Genomic DNA, 18741 nt, shown 5'->3' with positions numbered 1-18741 from the left:
ATTCCTCATTTTGAAGACAGAAAACATCTTTGACCCCTCTCTCTTTTGCCTGCTCATCCAATGGAGAAAACGGAGTTTCTCCCCTGCACGGGCTTGCTCAGGTGTGCTCCTTCTCCATCCTCACTGCCAGCACGTCCTTCATCGCCTCAGCCTGCACAGGCAGTCGTTTGCCAGTTGGGTTGAGCACAGCACCCTCTGTCTATTCTTACCCTCTGCAAAATTCTACCAGATTAATCTCCTTTAAGTGCTCCTTTACTCAGCACATTGGTTGGTTGTTGCTTACTGCATCTGTCTAACTTCCTCTCTCTGTTTCAAGGCTCCTAGCCTTTGGACTTACTTCTAGCATTGTGATTAAGAGTGCAAACTGAAGTCAGACTGCCTGGGTTCAAACACTGTTTATAATTCTTGCTTGGTCTTAAGCAAGTCAATTAATGTATCTATGCCTTCTCCTGGATACAGTTGCTTTAAGAAAGAAGAGTGAATGCATTTAGAATGGTGTCTCTCACATGGCAGGTGTTAGCTATTCTCATCAGTTTCCGGGACAAATCACAAGACTAAACTTGTCAGTCCCTTCAGTTATGGATACAGTGCTGTCTACCCTTTTGTCCACGTCTAAATATCCTTCAAACAAGATCTCAAGGACAGACTTCTCTGCCATCTTTTTTCCTTTTTTATAAACTGTCTTTTTTTGTAAGTTGCTCTACTCTTCTGTCACCCACTTTGACCATTTATCTAGAGGGTTAATGCTCATCTGTCCACTGACTACTCCATATGGCTGGGACTGCTTCAGAGATTAGCATGGTGTAAAGAATATAGACTTTGGAGTTGACTGGGTCTGGATAAGGATCTTGGTTCTAACACTTGCAACCTGTATTACCAACTTCTTTAAAAGTCTTCCAGTAAATGAGGATAAAAATCCCTAACCCTTGCCTGTATGAGAACTGACAAAAATAGAAGATATGTCATTCCCAGTCTGTGGAAATCTCTCAAGAAATGGTTTATTATTGTTGTTACTATCATTTTGCACTACACAGCACCTAACCCATTGCCAGGTACCATGTGTATACTACTGAATCATCTGAATCATAGACAGTGGTCTATGGCATTTCCAAAAGAGCATAGGGCCTCACAAAAACAGGATACAAAATGTGTACACGTGAATGTGAAAGAGGAAAAGAGAGGTAAGTCTAAACATTTGGCGCCTGAGACAAAGAAGCCAAACTGGAGGAGAGAAAGGGGGTATCCAGAAAGCCAGGGCTCCCAGGTACTCTAGGCTCCTAACAAAGGGCTTTTAAAATAGAGGGGGAAAAAAAGGTGTGCTCTGATGTCAAGCTCACCTACATCATCATTCTACCTGAGACAGGTCCTGGCTAATGGAATGTGTGTGAGATTACATTACTGATTTTTATTTTTTCTTTTAAAAGCATCACAACCAATGTGAATTCCTGTTCACCCATTAGAGTCTATTAACGTGAATAAGCAAATAAATTTCCCTTGGTTATTAACCTCAATAACAATGTGCTGCAACAGATGTTTGAATTCCCAAGAATACAACTTAATTTGAGGAGGAGTGAGAAAATTTAGGTTCAAAATTGAGTAAAGGAAAAGGAAGAGTAAATAAAAGACTTTCAGAAACACTTTTCCAAGATTCTCTTTTACTATATAATTTTTTAAAATATCAGACTCTTATTGCTCTGCATCTCATTCTATTTCTCATTAATGGAAATTTCTAATTTTGGTTTTAATGAATTAAAGTAGTACTACATATATCAATACGATCTACAAATATTTTTGGCATGCTCAAGAAAGGCTGTGTGTTTTTACAGCACACTCTTCTTAAACAGGACTATTTGTCATTCTTTGAAACACTAAGACATAAAAAAGAAAAGACTCGGACTCTGTGTGTGGCCATACTACTCTGCTTAATGCACTAAATGCAAGGTTTTTTAGAAAAAAAAATCAAGACGTTTCTGCTTCATTGATAGTCTGACAGTAACTATTTATTGAAGGTAAAATACTTGTTGTCTGCTGTCACTATTTGTTTTAATACATAATCTTGCTAACTAAATGAGCTTAAAGCAATGCAGATAAGCAATGGTATGTACAGGGTCACTTAAATGCCAATTTGACTGTTTCATAAACTTTGGAATTCTTTTCCCATGAGTCTATTCTCAGCTACTAAATTGTGAGTAATATCCATTTACAAAGTTTGAGCTGGCTATAAAAAGGTTGTCTTCCATGTCCAGCATACTTTCAGTGCCCTAAACAACAACAAAAGCCAATAATTAAAGCTTCTTCAAACCCCTATTAAGAGTTAAATGAAGAAGAATCTAGAAGAAACCAACCCATAAAAACTTAGTGGTGAAATAAGAAGAAAATCCGAATTTCAACAAGGTGACTAGCAAAAGATAAACCATACTCTAAATTGCATTTCCACACTATTATTTTAAATTGTGGTTGTATCCTGTGTAGTAAGAAACTTCATTAAAAATATGAATGTGAGGATGAAGCATGATATTAATAGTTGAGAAAAATAATGCCATCTAAATTACTAAACTGATGGCTTATGGACATTTTGTGTTGGTTTGTTTTTCATTTTATCGTAACAAAATTAACCAATATAATAAGCAATTGATCCAAATCAGGTGTTACAGTGACCAAAAATATCAAATCTAACATGCTAACATTTAATTTTCTCTAGTCTTACAAAGAGGCTTTTTATTCCAGCTATTGTTCCATCATGAAAGTAGGTACATTTGCCAAAAGCAGGAAAAGAAAAAAGCATGAATTATAGCACATATATCTAACTGTAAAATCTACCACCAACTTTTCCTGTGAGAAGTTTAACCTCATATATGAATTTCTAAAACATTTAGTTTTCTTTTTTAAAAATGTATTTTCGTGTCTCAGTGCTGCTGAATAACTTCTCTTCCAATAGCAAAATTATAAATTTAAGAAAATTACTTTTTAAGTAGTTTTTTATCACAAAGTGGTTTTGAAGACTTTCTTGGTCTCAGTGATTTACGTTTCTGCATTCGCTTAATTTGTTTTCCTTTGATTTGCAATAATTCTGATGATTTTGCCTTTAAAAAAAAATAAAATGTGCTGTTAAGGGAAGATGTAACATGAGAGTTAGATCTTTCTCTCATATTTAAAAAGCCATCTCATATTTAAACTCCAGATTTCTATGTATATTTTATAAAAGGATCCTAAAAGTAAGTTGATAGTTTCCTCTAAATCCATTCCTAAATTTTACATATACACCTTTATAACAATAAAAATATTGGTACCATATTTATTTATAATATTTTTATTACCTCAAAATTATTAAAGAATAAATATAATATTTTCCCTCCATAAGTGCACTCTTCTTTATTGGTATTTGTAATAAAACTTACCGTTAGTTCCTTAAAATTTGGTATGACTGCTAGTTACAACCACAAGCTAAAAAGAACTTCAGTGCTTTATATTTTTGTTTTGATCAACATTTATCAAAAGTTGTACTGTTTTAAAGTTTGTACTTCTTACAGTTGTACTGTTTTCTATTTGTATTGCTTGAGGAAAATCAAATACATTCTGTATCATAAATAATTACCTTTTACTCATTGTAAGTATTAGGGGTATTATTTCCCTAGATTTTCTAGAAAATTTTCAGAATTCATGCTGATCATTCATGTAAAGATATTTTCTCTGCGGGTTGCTCTATATATTTTTGAGATTAGACTTAAGAAAGAAACCAGGGAGGTCCTCCTTAGAAAAAGCTATGGTTGAATAAGTAGAAGATAGCCAGATAAAAGGAAGTTAGTTTTTTTATGTTAGGTAGAGGGTTTAAGCTTGATACAGCAGCAAGGAAGGAGCTACTGCAACTTCTTGGGTAATGAAGTAATGAAGAATAAAGAAAGTTCAATGAATAGGAGCATTCCATCTAAACATCTTGGTAATCTGAATCTCCTGTACAGTATTTCCACAAAGTGGTCATCACCTGGCTGGAACATGGTCAGGAGTGGAGAACTTGAATGCAAATAAAGTTAGCCACTTTCTCTTTGAAAGTCTTCCAGTCCTGGAGTTTTTGCTTGTTTCTTTATTATTGAATCTAACAACTTTCATCCACCAGTATTAATTCAAACCTCAGGAACCATATAAGTGCAATGTAGCTCTCAGTTGTTTGAGAGACAGAAAATATTAGAATACAGTTGACTCCCCTGGGTCTCCTTTTCCGTCGGATCTATATACCCTGTCCTTTCAACTCTATCTTACATAACATGGTTTTGAAGTACTATACTTAGTCATCTTCACTGCTCTCTTCCAAACAGACTCTAATTTGTCAGAGCTCCTCCTGGGGTTGGACACCTGGATGTGAACACAATATTTGAGGTGTGATATAATCAGATCAACCAGAAAAAAGATGGTATTTGTAAATCAATGCAAACCATGATTGCATTTGGCTTCATCACAAAACAGCCTAAAACACTGAAGTTTTTCACATTTGCTACTAAATCTGGTCATCCCATATCTATACACTTAGTTTGTGGATCCTAAAGCTATGCTAATTAAATTTTAACTGAGATCTGACTAATTATATCTTTTTTTAATTCTTCATTTTTGTGGGTACATAGTAGGTGTATATATTCATGGGGTACATAAAATGTTTTGATACAGGCATGCAATGCATAATAATTACATCATGGAAAATGGAGTATCCTCCCCTTGAGCATTTATTCTTTGTGTTACAAACAATCCAATTACACTCTTTTAGTGATTTTTAAATGTACAATTAAATTATTACTAACTGGCTGAGCATGGTGGCTCACACCTGTAATCCCAACATTTTGGGAGGCTGAAGTGGTAGATCACATGATGTCAGGAGCTCAAGATCAGCCTGACCAAAACGGAGAAACCCTGTGTCTCCACTAAAAATAAAAAATTAGCCAGGCATGGTGGGCATGCCTGTAATCCCAGATACTTAGAAGTCCGAGGCAGGAGAATCTCTTGAACCCGGGAGGCGATGGTTGCAGTGATCCAAGATCACATCATTGCACTCCAGCCTGGGCAACAAGAGTGAAACTCAGTCTTAAATAAACGCTATAGTCACCCTGTTGTGCTATCAAGTACTATGCCATATTTACTAATTCTAACTATTTTTTGTACTCATTAGCCACCCCTACTTCACGCCCACCAAATCCCCCTTCCCAGCCTCTGGTGACCATCCTTATACTCTCTATCTCCATGGGTTCAGTTGTTTTTATTTTTAGATCCCACAAATAAGTGAGAATCTGTGATGTTTGTCTTGCTGTGCCTGGATTATTTCACTTAGCATAATAATCTCCAATTCCTTCCATGTTGTAGCAAATGACTGAATCTCATTTTTTTTTTTCTAAGACAGAGTCTCAATCTGTAGCCCAGGCTGGAGAGCAGTGGCATGATCACAACGCACTGCAGCCTCGACCTCTTGGGCTCCATTGATCCTCCCACCTCAGCCTCCCAAGTAACTGGGACTTGGGACTTGGGCATGTACCATCAAGCCTGGCTAATATTTGTATTTTTGTAGATATGGAGTTTTGCCATGTTTTCCAGTCTGGTTTCAAACTCCTGAGCTCAAGCAACCTACCTGGCTAGGCCTCCCAAAATACTGGGATTAAAGGCTTGAGCCACCATGCCCAGCCTCATTCTTTTCTGTGGCTGAATAGTACTCCATCATGTGTATGTACCACATTTTCTTTATTGATTCTTCTGTTAATTGACACACGTTGCTTACAAATCTTGGCTGCTGTGTGGCCAGTGCTGCAACAAACATGGGAGTGCAGATGTCCCTTTGATATACTGATTTCCTTTCTTTGGGGTATGTACCCAGGAGTGGGATTGCTGTGTCATATGGCAGTTCTATATTTAGTTTTTTGAGGACTCTCCAAACTGTTCTCCGTAGTGGTTGTCCTAATTTACATTCCCATCAACAATATATGAGGCTTCCCTTTTCTCCACATCCCTGCCAGCATTTGTTATTGCCTGTCTTTTTAACATAAGCCCATTTTAACTGGGCTGAGATATCTCATTGTAGTTTTCAACACTTTTCATATGTCAGTTTGCCATTCGTATGACTTCTTTTAAGAAATATATATTCAAATCTTTTGCATATTTTAAAATAAGTTATTAGGTTTTTTTCCTATGGAGTTGTTTGAGCTCCTCATATATTCTGGTTATTAATCCCTTGCAGGATGGCTAGTTTGCTAATATTTGTCTCATTCTGTGGGTTGTCTCTTCACTTTATTGATTGTATCCTTTGCTGTGCAAAACCTTTTCAACTTGACATGAACCCATTTGTTCATTTTTGCTTTGGTTGCCTGTGCTTGTGTGGTATGGCTTAGGAAATTTTTGCCAAAACCAATGTCCTGGAGGGTTTCTCCAATATTTTTTTGTGGTAGTTTTACAGCTTGTGGTCTTAGATTTAATTATTTAATCCATTTTAATTTGATTTCATCTATGGTGAAAGATAGGGACTAGATTCATTCTTCTGCATATGGATATCCAGTTTTCCCCACACTATTTATTGAAGAGGCTGTTTTTCCCCCAGCATACGTTCTTGGCACTTTTGTTGAAAATGAGTTTACTGAAGGTATACTGAATTCTGTTCCATTGGTCTATGTGTCTGTTTTTATGCCAGTACCATGCTGTTTTGGTTACTAAAGCTCCAAAATATAATTTGAAGTCAGGTAATGTGATTTTCCTCCAGGTTTTTGTTTCTGTTTGTTTGGGGTTTATTTTGTTGTTGTTTGTTTTGTTTTGCTTTTATTATTATTTACTTAGGATAGCTTTGGCTATTCTGGGCCTTTTTTGGTTTCATATAAATTTTAGAGTTGTTTTTCTATTTCTGTGAAGAATGTCATTGATATTTGGATATAGATTGCATTGAATCTGTAGATTGATTTAGGTAGTACAGACATTTTAACAATATTGGTCCTTCCAATCCATAAACATGGAATGTCTTTCCATTTTTTAGTCCTCTTCAATTTCTTTCCTCAGTGTTTTATAGTTTTCATCATGGAGATCTTTCCTTCTTTGGTTAATTCCTAGGTATTTTGTAAATGGGACTGCTTTTTATTTATTTTTCAGTTTGTTGACTGTTGGCATAGAAATGCTACTGATGTTTATATGTCAACTTTTTATCCTGCAACTTTACTAAACTTGTTTATCACTTCTAATAGTTTTATTTGTGGAGTCTTTTGGTTTTTCCAGATATAAGATCATACCAACTCCAAACAAGAATAATTTGACTTCTTCCTTTCCAATTTTGATGCCTTTTATTTCTTTCTCTTGTCTGATTGCTATAGTGAGAATTTCCAGCATGACACTGAACAACAGTGGTGAGAGAGAGCATCTTTCAGGTGCTTCAGATCTTAGAGGAAAGGCTTTCAGTTTTCCCCATTCAGTATGATACTAGCTGTGGGTCTGTCATATGAGGTTTTTTAATTTATTTATTTATTTATTTATTTTATTTATTTATGAATGTGACAGAGTCTTGCTCTGTTGCTGAGACTGGAGTGTAGTGGTGCAATCTGAGCTCACTGCAACCTCCACCTACCAGGTTCAAGCAATTCTCTGGCCTCAACCTCCCAAGTAGTTGGGCTTACAGGAATGCACCACCACATCCAGCTAATTTTTGTATTTTTAGTGGATACATGGTTTCACCATATTGGCCAGGCTGGCCTCAAACTCCTGATCTCAGGTGATCCACCCACCTTGGTCTCCCAAAGTTCTGGGACTACAGATGTGAGCCATTTTGCCTGTAAAAACCATATGTGGTTTTTATTATGTTGAGCTATGTTCCTTCTATACCCAGTTTTTGAGGGTTTTTTTTTTTTTCCATGAAGGGATGTTGAATGTTATCAAATAGTTTTTCAGCATCAATTGAAATGATCATAAAATGTTTATCTTTCATTCTGTTCAAATCACAGTGATTGATTTGCATATGTTGGACCATCTTTGCATCCCAAAGTGGGATTTATCCCACTTTGTCGTGAGTGATATTTTTAGTGCATTGTTGAATGCAGTTTGTGAACATTTTGTTGAGAATTTTTGCATGAATATTCATCAGGGATATTGGCCTGCAGTTTTCTTTTTTTGATGTGTCTTTGTCTGTTTTTGGTATCAGGATAATACTGGCCTCATAGAATGAGTTTGGAAGTATTCCCTCCTCCTCTATTTTTCAGAATACCTTGAGTAGAATTGGTGTTCGTGCTTTAAATTCTTGGTAGAATTCAGCAGTAAAGCCATTGGGTCCCAGGCTTTTCTTTACTGAGAAACATTTTATTATGGCTTCAGTCTTGTTACTTGTTATACGTCTGTTCAGGTTTTGAATTTCTTCCTGGTTAAATCTTGGTAGATTGTATGTGTCTAGGAATTTGTCCATTTCTTCTAAATTTTCCAATTTATCGGCATATAGTTGCTCATAGTAGCTACTAATGATCCTCTGAATTTCTGTAGTATCAGCTGTAATGTCTCCTTTTTCATCTCAGAGTTTATTTGAATCTTCTATCATTTTTTCTTAGGCTGGCTGAAGGTTTATTAATTGTGTTTAGCTTTTTAAAAAACCAACTTTTTCACTTCATTGATCTTTCATATTGTTTTCTTCATTTCAATTCAATTTATTCCTGCTCTGACCTTTATTCTTTTGTTCCCCTAATTTTTGGTTTGGTTTGCTCTTTTTTATTCTAGTTCTTTAAGATGCATCATTAGATTGTTCATTGGAAGTTTTTCCGCTTTTTTTGATGTAAACACTTACAGCTATGAACTTCCCTCTTAGTGCTACTTTTGTTGTATCCCACAGGTTTTGGTATGTTATGTTTCCATTATCATTTCTTTCAAAAAGTTTTTCAATTTCCTTAATTTCTTCATTGATTTGCTGGTCATTCAGGAGCACACTGCTTAATTTAAATGTGTATAGTTTCCAAATTTCTTGTTGCTGATTTTTAGTTTTACTCTATTGTGTTGGTTTTTTTTGTTTGGTTTTTGTTTGTTTGACAGAATCTCACTCTGTTGCCCAGGCTGTAGTGCAGTGGCACAATCTTGGCTTACCGCAACCTCCTCCTCTCAGGTTAAAGCAATTCTTATGCCTCAGCCTCTCAAGTAGCTAGGATTACAGGCATGCACCACCACACCCAACTAATTTTTGTATTTTTAGTGGAGATGGGGTTTTGGCACGTTGGCCAGGCTGGTCTTGAAATCCTGACCTAAAGTGAGCCACCCATCTTGGCCTCTCAAAGTGCTAGAATTACAGATGTGAGCCACCACGCCTGGCCAGTTTTACTCTAAGTGGTCACAGAAAATATTTAATATTGGTGGGGTTTTTTAATGTTTAAAGACTTGTTTTGTGACCTAACATATGGTCTATCCTCGTGAATGATCCACCATACTAATGAAAAGAATGTGTATTCTGTAGCCATCGGATGAAATGTTCTGTAAATATCCATTAGATTCATTGCTCTATAGCGCAGATTAAGTCTGATGTTTCTTTGTTGAATTTCTGTCGGAAAGACCTATCCAATGCTGAAAGTGGGATGTTGAAGTTTTCAGCTATTGTGTTAGTCTCTCTCTCTCTCTCTTTGCCTCCCTAATATTTGCTTCATTTATCTGGGCACTCCAGTGTTGGGTGCATATATAATTAAAACTGTTATATCCTCTTGCTGAATTGGCCCCTTTATGATTGTATAGTGACCTTTTTTTAATCTCTTTTTATAGTTTTTGTCCTGAAATCTATTTTGTCTGATATAAGTATAGAGATTCCTGCTCTTTTTTGGTTTCCATTGGCATGTAATCTCTTTTTCTATCCCTTTATTTTCCATCTATGTTTGCCTTTATAGGTGAAGTGTATTACTTGTAGGCAACAGATCAATGAGTCTTGTTTATTTAATCCATTCAGCCACTCTGTGTCTATTGATTGGAGCGTTTAGTCCACTCACATTCAATATTATGACTGATGAGTTTTATTACTTGTTTTTTGGTTGTTTTGTGGTCTTCTCTTCCTTATTTCTTTCCTGTCTTTCTTTTAGTGAAGGTGGTTTTGGTTATATGGTCTAGTTTCTTGCTTTTTATTTGTGTATCTGTTGGATGATTTTTGTGCCATGAGGCTTGCAAATACTGTCTTATAGTCCATTATTTTAAACTGTGAATGACTTTACACTGTTTGCATAAATACACAAAGAAGCAAGCAGAAAAAAAAAAAAACTAACAAAGACTCCACACCTTAAGTTCATTCTGCTTTTTAACTAATTGTTGTTTCTATTTATATCTTATGGTACTGTCTATATCTTGAAAAGTTGTTACAGTTATTATTTTAGATTGGTTAATCATTTAGTCCCTCTACTTAAGTTTACACACCACAGTTATGGTGGTTCAATATTCTGTGTTTTTCTGTGTACTTACTATTACCAGTGAGATTTGTACCTTCAAATTATTTCTCATTCCTCATTATCATGCTTTTCTCTCTGGCTAAAGTATTCCTTTTAGTATTTCTTGTAGGACAGGACTGGTGTTGATGAAATCCCTCAGCTTTTGTTTTGTCTGGGAAAGTCTTTATTTCTCCTTCATGTTCGAAGGATAATTTCACCAGATACATTTTTCTAGGGTTAAAGTTGTTTTTATTCAGCACTTTAAGTGTGTCAAGCTACTTTCTCCTGGCCTGTAAGGTTTCCACTGAAAAGTCTGCTGCTGGACATATTAGAGTTCTATTGTATGCTGTTTCTTTTCTCTTGCTGTTTTTAAAATCCTTTCTTTATCCTTGACCTTTGGGAGTTTAATTATTAAACGCCTTGAAGTAGTCTTCTCTGGGTTAAATCTGCTTGGTGTTCTATAGTCTTCTTGTACTTGGATAGCTTGTAACTGGAGCTGGGGATGGAGTAATACAGCACCCCTGTGGCATCTATTCCTGGGTCTGCACTGGGTCAAATCTGAAGCCAGCACCGCACTGGGTCTTGCCCAAGGCCTGCTATAACCACTCCCTGGTCACTACCTATGTTTCATCAAAGACCTAGGGCTCTACGATTAGCAGGTGGCAAAACCAGCCAGACCTATGTCATTTGTAGCAAATTCACTCAGGCCCTGGGTGAAACCAGAGGCACCATCCAGGAGCCTGGAACTACAGTCAAAAACCTCAGATGGCCATCTGGTATTCTATTGTACTACAGCTGAACCGGCACTGAAACCACCAGATGAAATCCTTCCCACTCTTCTCCCCACTTTTCAAAAGCAAAGGAGCCTCTCCCTGTGGCCACTGCCACCTCAGGCCCACAGGGGGTATTGCCAGACTCCTGCCAATGTTTCCTCAAGGCCTAAGAGCTCTTTAGTCAGTTTGTGTTGAATGCTGCCTGGCCTGGAACTCGTCCTTCATGGGAATGGGCTTCCCTCTGGCCTAGGGCAGGTCCAGAAATGGTGTACAAGAGCCAATTCCTGCACTCAAGGACCCCAAGAGCCCGCTTTGTGTCTACTCCCCTATAGCCAAGCTGGTTCCTAGGGTACAATACAAAGTCCTCTTTACTCAAGCAGAAGGAGTCTCACCCTGTAGCCACCATAGCTGGGAATGTGATGAGTCTTGCCTGAGGCAAGTAAGTCTCAGGGTCTCACCCAAGGCCCTCAACTGGTATCCTTTCTATTTATTCAGAGCCCAAGGACTTTTCAGTTAGGAAGTAATAAATCTTACAACAACTTGGTCCTTCTCTTCAAGGCAGCAAGTCCCCTTCTGGCCCAGAGCATGTCTAGAAATGCCTAGGAACTAGGGCCTCATGACTCTGACTGGTGCCCTATCCTGCTGTGGCTGAGCTTGATATCTAAGACATATGACAAAGTCTTCCCCATTCTAACTCCCTTCTAAAGCAAAAGGAAGGAGTATCTTTTGGAGCCGTGAGCTATGCAGCCTAACGTTGGGGGAGAAGTTATGCCAGCACTCCTTAGCTGCCCTGGCTGGTAACTCAGTAGGTTGCATGCCTCCCTAGTCCACTATCTCTAAGCTCAGTTCAACCCTAGGACTTACCTATATGTTGCAGTGCTTGTGGCCTACATTGCCCTTCAAATTTATTTGGGGCCTCAGAGCACTTTAGCCTGTGGTGGCAAGGCTTTTAAGAAATCCAGTTCGAACCACTGAGATCAGCTATTCCTCTCTGGCTATGGCTCATTTAAATGCACCCTCTGTGGGCAGGCACCCTCTGAGTTTGGTTAAGTTTTGCTTTCTGCTACAACAAGACAACACTGGGTTCAATACTTCACAATTGCTGGCTCTCCCTCTCCCCAAAGCACAGAAACACTCTCTGCACAACCTCTCCGCTGCCGATGGGCCAGGGAGGGGTGGTGTCAGCAATGCAAGACTATTTTTCCTACCTCTTCAGTTCCTCTTTCAGTGATACATAGTTACAATCAGATACTATGTCTTGATGTACTTTGGGGTAGAGGGGAAAATCAGTGGAGACTTCTATTCCATCATCTTGCTCCACCTCCTCCAGACATATCTTACCAGTAGCATTTTTTATGCTATTTACAAATCCAATCAGCAAGCTTTTCATTTTCTCATCTGATATGGTTTGGCTGTGTCCCCATCCAAATCTTATCTTGAATTGTAGCTCCCATAATTCCCTTATGTTGTGTGAGGTACCCAGTGGGAGATAACTGAATCATGGGGGCAGTTTTCACCATGCTGTTCTCATGGTAATGAATAAGTCTCATGAGATCTGATGGTTCTATAAGGAAAAATTCCTTTTTCTTGGCTCTTATTCTCTTCTCTTGTCTGCCCCCATGCGAGACACACCTTTCACCTTCCACCATGATTGTGAGGCCTCCCCAGACATGTGGAACTGTGAGCCCATTAAACCTATTCCTTTTATAAATTGCCCAGTCTTAGATATGTCTTTATCAGCAGCATGAAAACAGACTAATATATCATCTAAGCCATTAGGAAATATATTGAATTTGACACCGCCCCATAGCAGTCCACCAGACTTCCATGTACTAGTTGTGCATCCTTTGCATAACTAATCACAAATCAATTTAGTAGTCCACCCGACCACAATCTCCTCTATAAAACCATCATTCAGAGGCTTTCATAAGCAGGTTGCTGATATTCCAATGATAATAGCAATAACTAATGTTTATTGAGTTTTCTGTGTGCCAGGCATTGCTCTAAGTGCTTTATGTTGTAGCATCTACATATAATCCTCACAAAAGCACTGCCATTATCCTCAGTTTGCAATACAGACATATAGTAGAGTTCAGTACTTTGCCCAAGGCCACACTACTAGTAAAGGGCAAAGAGAGGATTTGGTCCTTGGACATCTAGCTGCAGACCCTGTGCTCTTCTCACAATACTCGTATGTAGAACACCAGGTCTGACATTTTTATAATGTTCTAGGAATTCTAGGAAAATAAATGAGATTAGTCTTCCATGGCTGATCCTTAAAGGACCCATACTCTAAGTGATTATCACTTTCTTTTAGAAGGGTTTAAACACAATTCTTTTAACGAGACATTTAATAATTCTAGAGTTTTGTCCAATGTCAATGCATAGATTGCAGAAATCACAATGCTTACACTTAAAAAAAAAGTCATATTTGCAGTTTCCAGTCTCCAGGCATTGGCGCCTCTCCCACTACAGCAGCTCCCTAAAGCTGCTGCTGACAGGTCCAACAAGCTTAAACCCATCTATCTGAGCCACCCAGCAGGCTCAGATGTCCAAGGTAACTCAAAATTTTTTACAAGTCTAAAACTTTAAGTTTCTATTATCAATTCTTCTTCTTTCTAAAGATCATTCTCCCTGTCAGATTTAAAGCACACAAAGCATGAGTTTATCAGCAACCTTTTCTTTTTGTCATACTTCTATTTATTTAAAACCTCAACCTTTTTCCAAAAATAAATTAAGGCAGCTCTGTCATCTCTTGTCATCACACTATTCAATCCATATGACAGAGTTACCTTTCTCTTTATTCCCTCTCTCTTTGCTCCAAAACTAACATTAAAAATCTTTGTTTTTGTTCTTAACATTATTCATAGGACTAAACCCATTCTGGATCTCAGCCTTCTTGGTATAATTTTATATCAACATACCACCTTTATATTTATCTATGGATATGCATTTCTATGGATATTTTTTGAACTCCAAATGCAATAGATTATTCATATGCGTTTTGTAAGAATTTGGGGAATTTAGGGCATCCCCAAACCCCTTAAACTTTTTTCAATTTATAATCTCAGGTCATGTGATCATATCTACATTTTGTATAGACTTTTACTGACATTTTCTAAAATGTTCAACCATTCTATTATTGGCTTTGTGTCAGTTATTCTTCACATAATCACGACGATTTCTATCTAACTTTGTTTTGTTCGTCATGACGTAAACCAAAATACTAATTACCTTCATTATGCTAATGAGCTTCTAAGAGTAGAAATGGCCAATTAGGTAAGTATTGATCAAATTCTCTACTTTATTTTGCCGAACTAGACCTTCCAACATATATCTGAGCAATTAAAGTCCTGTATTGTTCCTTTATCATACCCCTGTGCTTTCTGGCTAGTTCTGTTTAATTGGGTCAGAAAAGGTCCCCTCAATCCTCAGCCTGTCTAGGCTTGCTGGAGTATGTTGTTCCTCATTCTGCTAGCATTTTGTGTAGAAATGCTAGAAACTAACCTTATGGCCTCAAATGTTCGCATACAGTGTAAAGTTCATGGATAACAATTGATCTTGATATGTTAACACAAAAAAATAAATACATGATTCTTGATGAAGACTTGGTGGGAATATTTCAGGACTATTTTTATGGCATTTCTGAAGGGCCCAACAATATCCTACAACAATAAGGCATAAAATCTTATTAGACATTATCTTCTCCTCCCCTTGAAACATTTCTCATTTCAGTTTAGAGTCTTTTTCATCCATTCATCAAGTCACTCTGATCAAAACATTCTTCCATTTGGGAGGCCAAGGTGGGTGGATCACAAAGTCAGGAGTTTGAGAACAGCCAGGCTAATATGGTAAAACCCCATCTCTTCTAAAAATACAAAAATTAGCCAGGCATGATGGCATGGGCCTGTAATCCCAGCTATTCAGCAGGCTGAGGCAGGAGAATTGCTCAAACCCGGGATGCGGAGGTTGCAGTGAGCTGAGATCACACCACTGCACTCCAACCTTCGTGACAGAGCAAGACTTTGTCTCAAAATAAAACAAACAAACAAACAAACAAAATTCTTCCTGGAATGCTTCTTAGAAACATCCCAGTGTATGCTTTGTAAAGAGCATGACTGATGGGGTCAGTCACTGGGAGCAGTTGTAGATTTTCTCTGGTCAACTATTACTTGTGGATCTTCCCCTGTGTCATGCAGGATGAACCTTAGAAAACAGGGCTTGAGAAATGAAGAATAACCAGTGCATTAATTCAGACATAAGGTCACCAGGCCCTGAGTAGGATGGGGCAACTAGAAAAGAGAAGAAAAATATAGAAGCAATAACATTTGGGAAATTCCAGGCTTTAGACATTGATCTATGTGTAAAAAGCAAGGGCATGGGAAGGCCATAGATAAATCCCAGGTTTCAGAGGTGGAAGTCTTGGGCAAAAATTGAAGAACAGGTAATGGCTAGTTGACGTGGGTGAAGTGTAGCAGGAACATAATCATTGGTGGGGAGGGGAGGCCCAGAAGTAGAGGAATTGACCAGAGAGGCTGTTTACCCAAGAAGGGGCATCCATCTGAAGCAGTCTGGGAGAAGATTTCTGGTGATAATTAAGACCATACACTATGGTTCAAGGAAAACGGGCTGGTTTTTTAAATGCTAATAACAATATATCTTTTTTTTTTAAGTAAAAAAAAAGTGACTCGAATTAAAGAAGAGAATGAATACAAAAGTCCTCCCTTATCTGTGAGGCATATGTTCCAAATGCCAGTGGATGCCTGAAACCTTGAATAGTACTGAACCCTATATATACTATGCTTTTTCCCATAGATTCATATTGATGACAAAGTTTAATTTTTATAAATTAGGCACAGTATAAGATTAACAACAACTAATAATAAAACAGAACAATTATAACATACTGTAATAAAAGTTATATGAATGTGGTCTCTCTCTCTCTCTTCTAAATATCTTATGATCCTGTGTATATTCACCAATTTCCACACTACAGTTGACCACAACTAACTAAAGCCTTGGATAAGAGGCAACTTAAACCCTACTGTAAAGGAAAGGTGATATTTAAACATGGTAAAAATTATGTAAACAATACACAAAACGAATCATGTAAACATTCTCACAGTAAAAAAAGACTCGGGGGTTAGTATGAACCTAAATGAGGCAAAGTTATAAAAGTTACAAAGTTCACCATGTTCTGGTTCCTGGACTACAATCCTGACTTCCTCGAGATAGTATCTAGAAGATTCTTGGCCAATTTCTAAAGACGTAAAAGTTCCTTCCCTCTTTGAAAATTTGTTTTCTCTCCCCAGAGTTGCAATTAGGGTTGACACTAGAAATTCGCAAAAAAAAAAAAAAACATGTTCTGTTTTCCTAAGTGGGCAACTTGCACTTCTGAGGCCCCTTTTTCAGGGTGAGCACACCACCACCCCCGCCCCCAGCCCCATACCTTGGTCCTTGCCTGGGCCATTTCTTCACACCTGCACATCCTCAATTCTCCTAACTCTCAGGTGTTTCCAGCATATAGTCTCTTACCTTTAAAGACATCGGTTTGGCTTCTTTTGAATCACTTGTGGGCTGTCCATGTTCCAAAGATTTACTTAATTCCTCTGCTGGCTGAACTTGCAAAGTTTCCTGAGGTTTAAATACTGTGCTTTCTACTTCTAAGGGTCCCCATTCTACATCCTCTTGTTCAATCTGGAAAATACTTGATATGGCTTCAGGAAGTTCCTTACGCATACTCTGTTGAAAAAAGTAAATGTGCAAGAGCGCTTTTTGTAAAAATTGGTCCTTCTAGGGTTTTCAGTAATACAACAGTTTCTATCTGACAACAAGATGAATATGAAAAATGTACGCTTGAAACTAAACAGAGGCGATAAGTTTCCTCTGAATGCTTAGAATCTCAAACTGACTTAAGAAAAATGTGAAGGCTAGCAAATTATTTTCCTTGGCCCTTTTCTCAGAAAATACAGCCATCCCACAGTTGTTATAGGTAAAAGATGGCATTTAATACCAAATAGTTTAAAATTGTCTTTATTATGCAAGAAGGCATAGCCAGATCAAGAAATTTAATTTTGTAAAATGGAACTTTAATCTTGAGCTTATGTTGTTTTTTTTCCCCCACATCACTAGTCATCAAGCAGGAGCGCATGTTTTTATAAGTACTAAATGGTGTTATGGAAATATTAAGAACTTTGTAACCAGATGGAACTGAATTCAAATCCTGGACCTGTTAGTTAACAGATGTTTGACCTTAGTCAAGCTACTTTCAACTTTTTTAGCCTCATTTTTGACACTGGTAAAAGGGGGTTAATAAAACGATTTTATAGAATGGCAAAGTAGATGCACTGGGGTAACTGTCTGGTGAGTCCTCCTCTTGTACTGTCTACCTATGGTAAGCTCAATCATTATAACGTTCCATAGCTTTTGGAACTGCTGATCATTCCCTTTCTTTTGAATTTCTCTGCTCCTGACTTCCTCAACGCATTCTCCCAGAGTTCTCATTTGGGAGACTGAATAGATGAAAGTACCACCCACCAAAACAGAATATGGAAAAAGAAAAGTTCAAGATGAGGGCAGTGGTAGTATTCCAGTTGCAATTCACCATCTTCAGGACTCTGCCCAACCTCCCCTTCTCCACAGAGGCTTTCCTGATCCTATACTCTTCCATACTGCCTCTATTCTAGCATGTATCACGCTCTATTATAATCCTCTAAGTACTTATCATCATAATCCTAATTGCCAACAGAAATGAGCATTATCTTATCTAATTTTAATACTCACTGAACCTCCATGAAGTAGGAATTGTTTTGTAGCCCCATCTTAGGAATGAAGCATCTGAGGCTTAGGAAAATTGTATAACTTACCCAAGGTCATACTTCAAGTAAGTAGCAAAGCTTTGTTTGAACCTAGACAGCCTGACTCCAAAGTGCAGTCTCTTTCCCTCTTAACCTTTCACCAAATAGAGTAGTGGTTCTCAAAGTGTGGTGCACAGACTCCTGATAGTCTTCGAGACCTTTTCAGAAGGTCTGCAATGTCAAAACTACTTGTATAATAATATTAAGATATTATTTGCCACTGTGTTGAAATTTGCACTGATAATGGAAAAAGCAGTGGTGGGTAAATAGTGAAATAATACTTTTTAAATGATTGACACACAAGATTATAAAATCATGCAAGACAAAACAATTGTTCAAAGAATAAGATAGATTCATCTGTTTTAATGTAATGACATGTAACAAGTTTATATATCTGGTTTCAGATTCTACATTGTGACTAATCTTTACAAAACTACCATTTATGAGCTGGGCATGGTAGCTCATGCCTGTAATCCCAACACTTTGAGAAGCCACAGCAGGCAAATCACTTGCGCCCAGATGTTCAATGCCAGCCTGGGCAACATGGCAAAACCCCATCTCTACAAAAAATACAAAACAATTAGCCAGGCATGGTAGCGCATGCCTGTAGTCCCAGCTACTCAGAAGACTGAGGTGAAAGGATCACTCGAGCCCAGGAGGTCAGGGCTCCAGTGAGCTGTGGTCACACCACTGCACTCCAGCCTGGGTGACAGATCAAGACTCTGGAAA

At 37.8% G+C, this 18741-nt stretch overlaps 1 protein-coding gene across 1 annotated transcript in view; it reads right to left on the bottom strand.

The window, feature by feature from the left end:
• TTC6 (tetratricopeptide repeat domain 6) overlaps window positions 1-18741 on the bottom strand; it is a 247353-nt gene that overhangs the window by 150727 nt on the left and 77885 nt on the right. The window contains exons 5-6 of the mRNA XM_037739398.1: window positions 16691-16897; window positions 2965-3083 (exon numbers count right to left, since the gene is read on the bottom strand). Of these exons, the coding sequence (XP_037595326.1) occupies window positions 2965-3083; window positions 16691-16897 (326 nt within the window). The remainder of the gene's footprint in view (window positions 1-2964; window positions 3084-16690; window positions 16898-18741) is intronic.

The sequence above is a fragment of the Cebus imitator genome, unplaced genomic scaffold (assembly GCF_001604975.1).
Source record: "Cebus imitator isolate Cc_AM_T3 unplaced genomic scaffold, Cebus_imitator-1.0 Scaffold69, whole genome shotgun sequence".
In the NCBI taxonomy this organism is placed as follows: domain Eukaryota; kingdom Metazoa; phylum Chordata; class Mammalia; order Primates; family Cebidae; genus Cebus; species Cebus imitator.
This window is presented reverse-complemented; position numbering and strand designations above follow the sequence as displayed.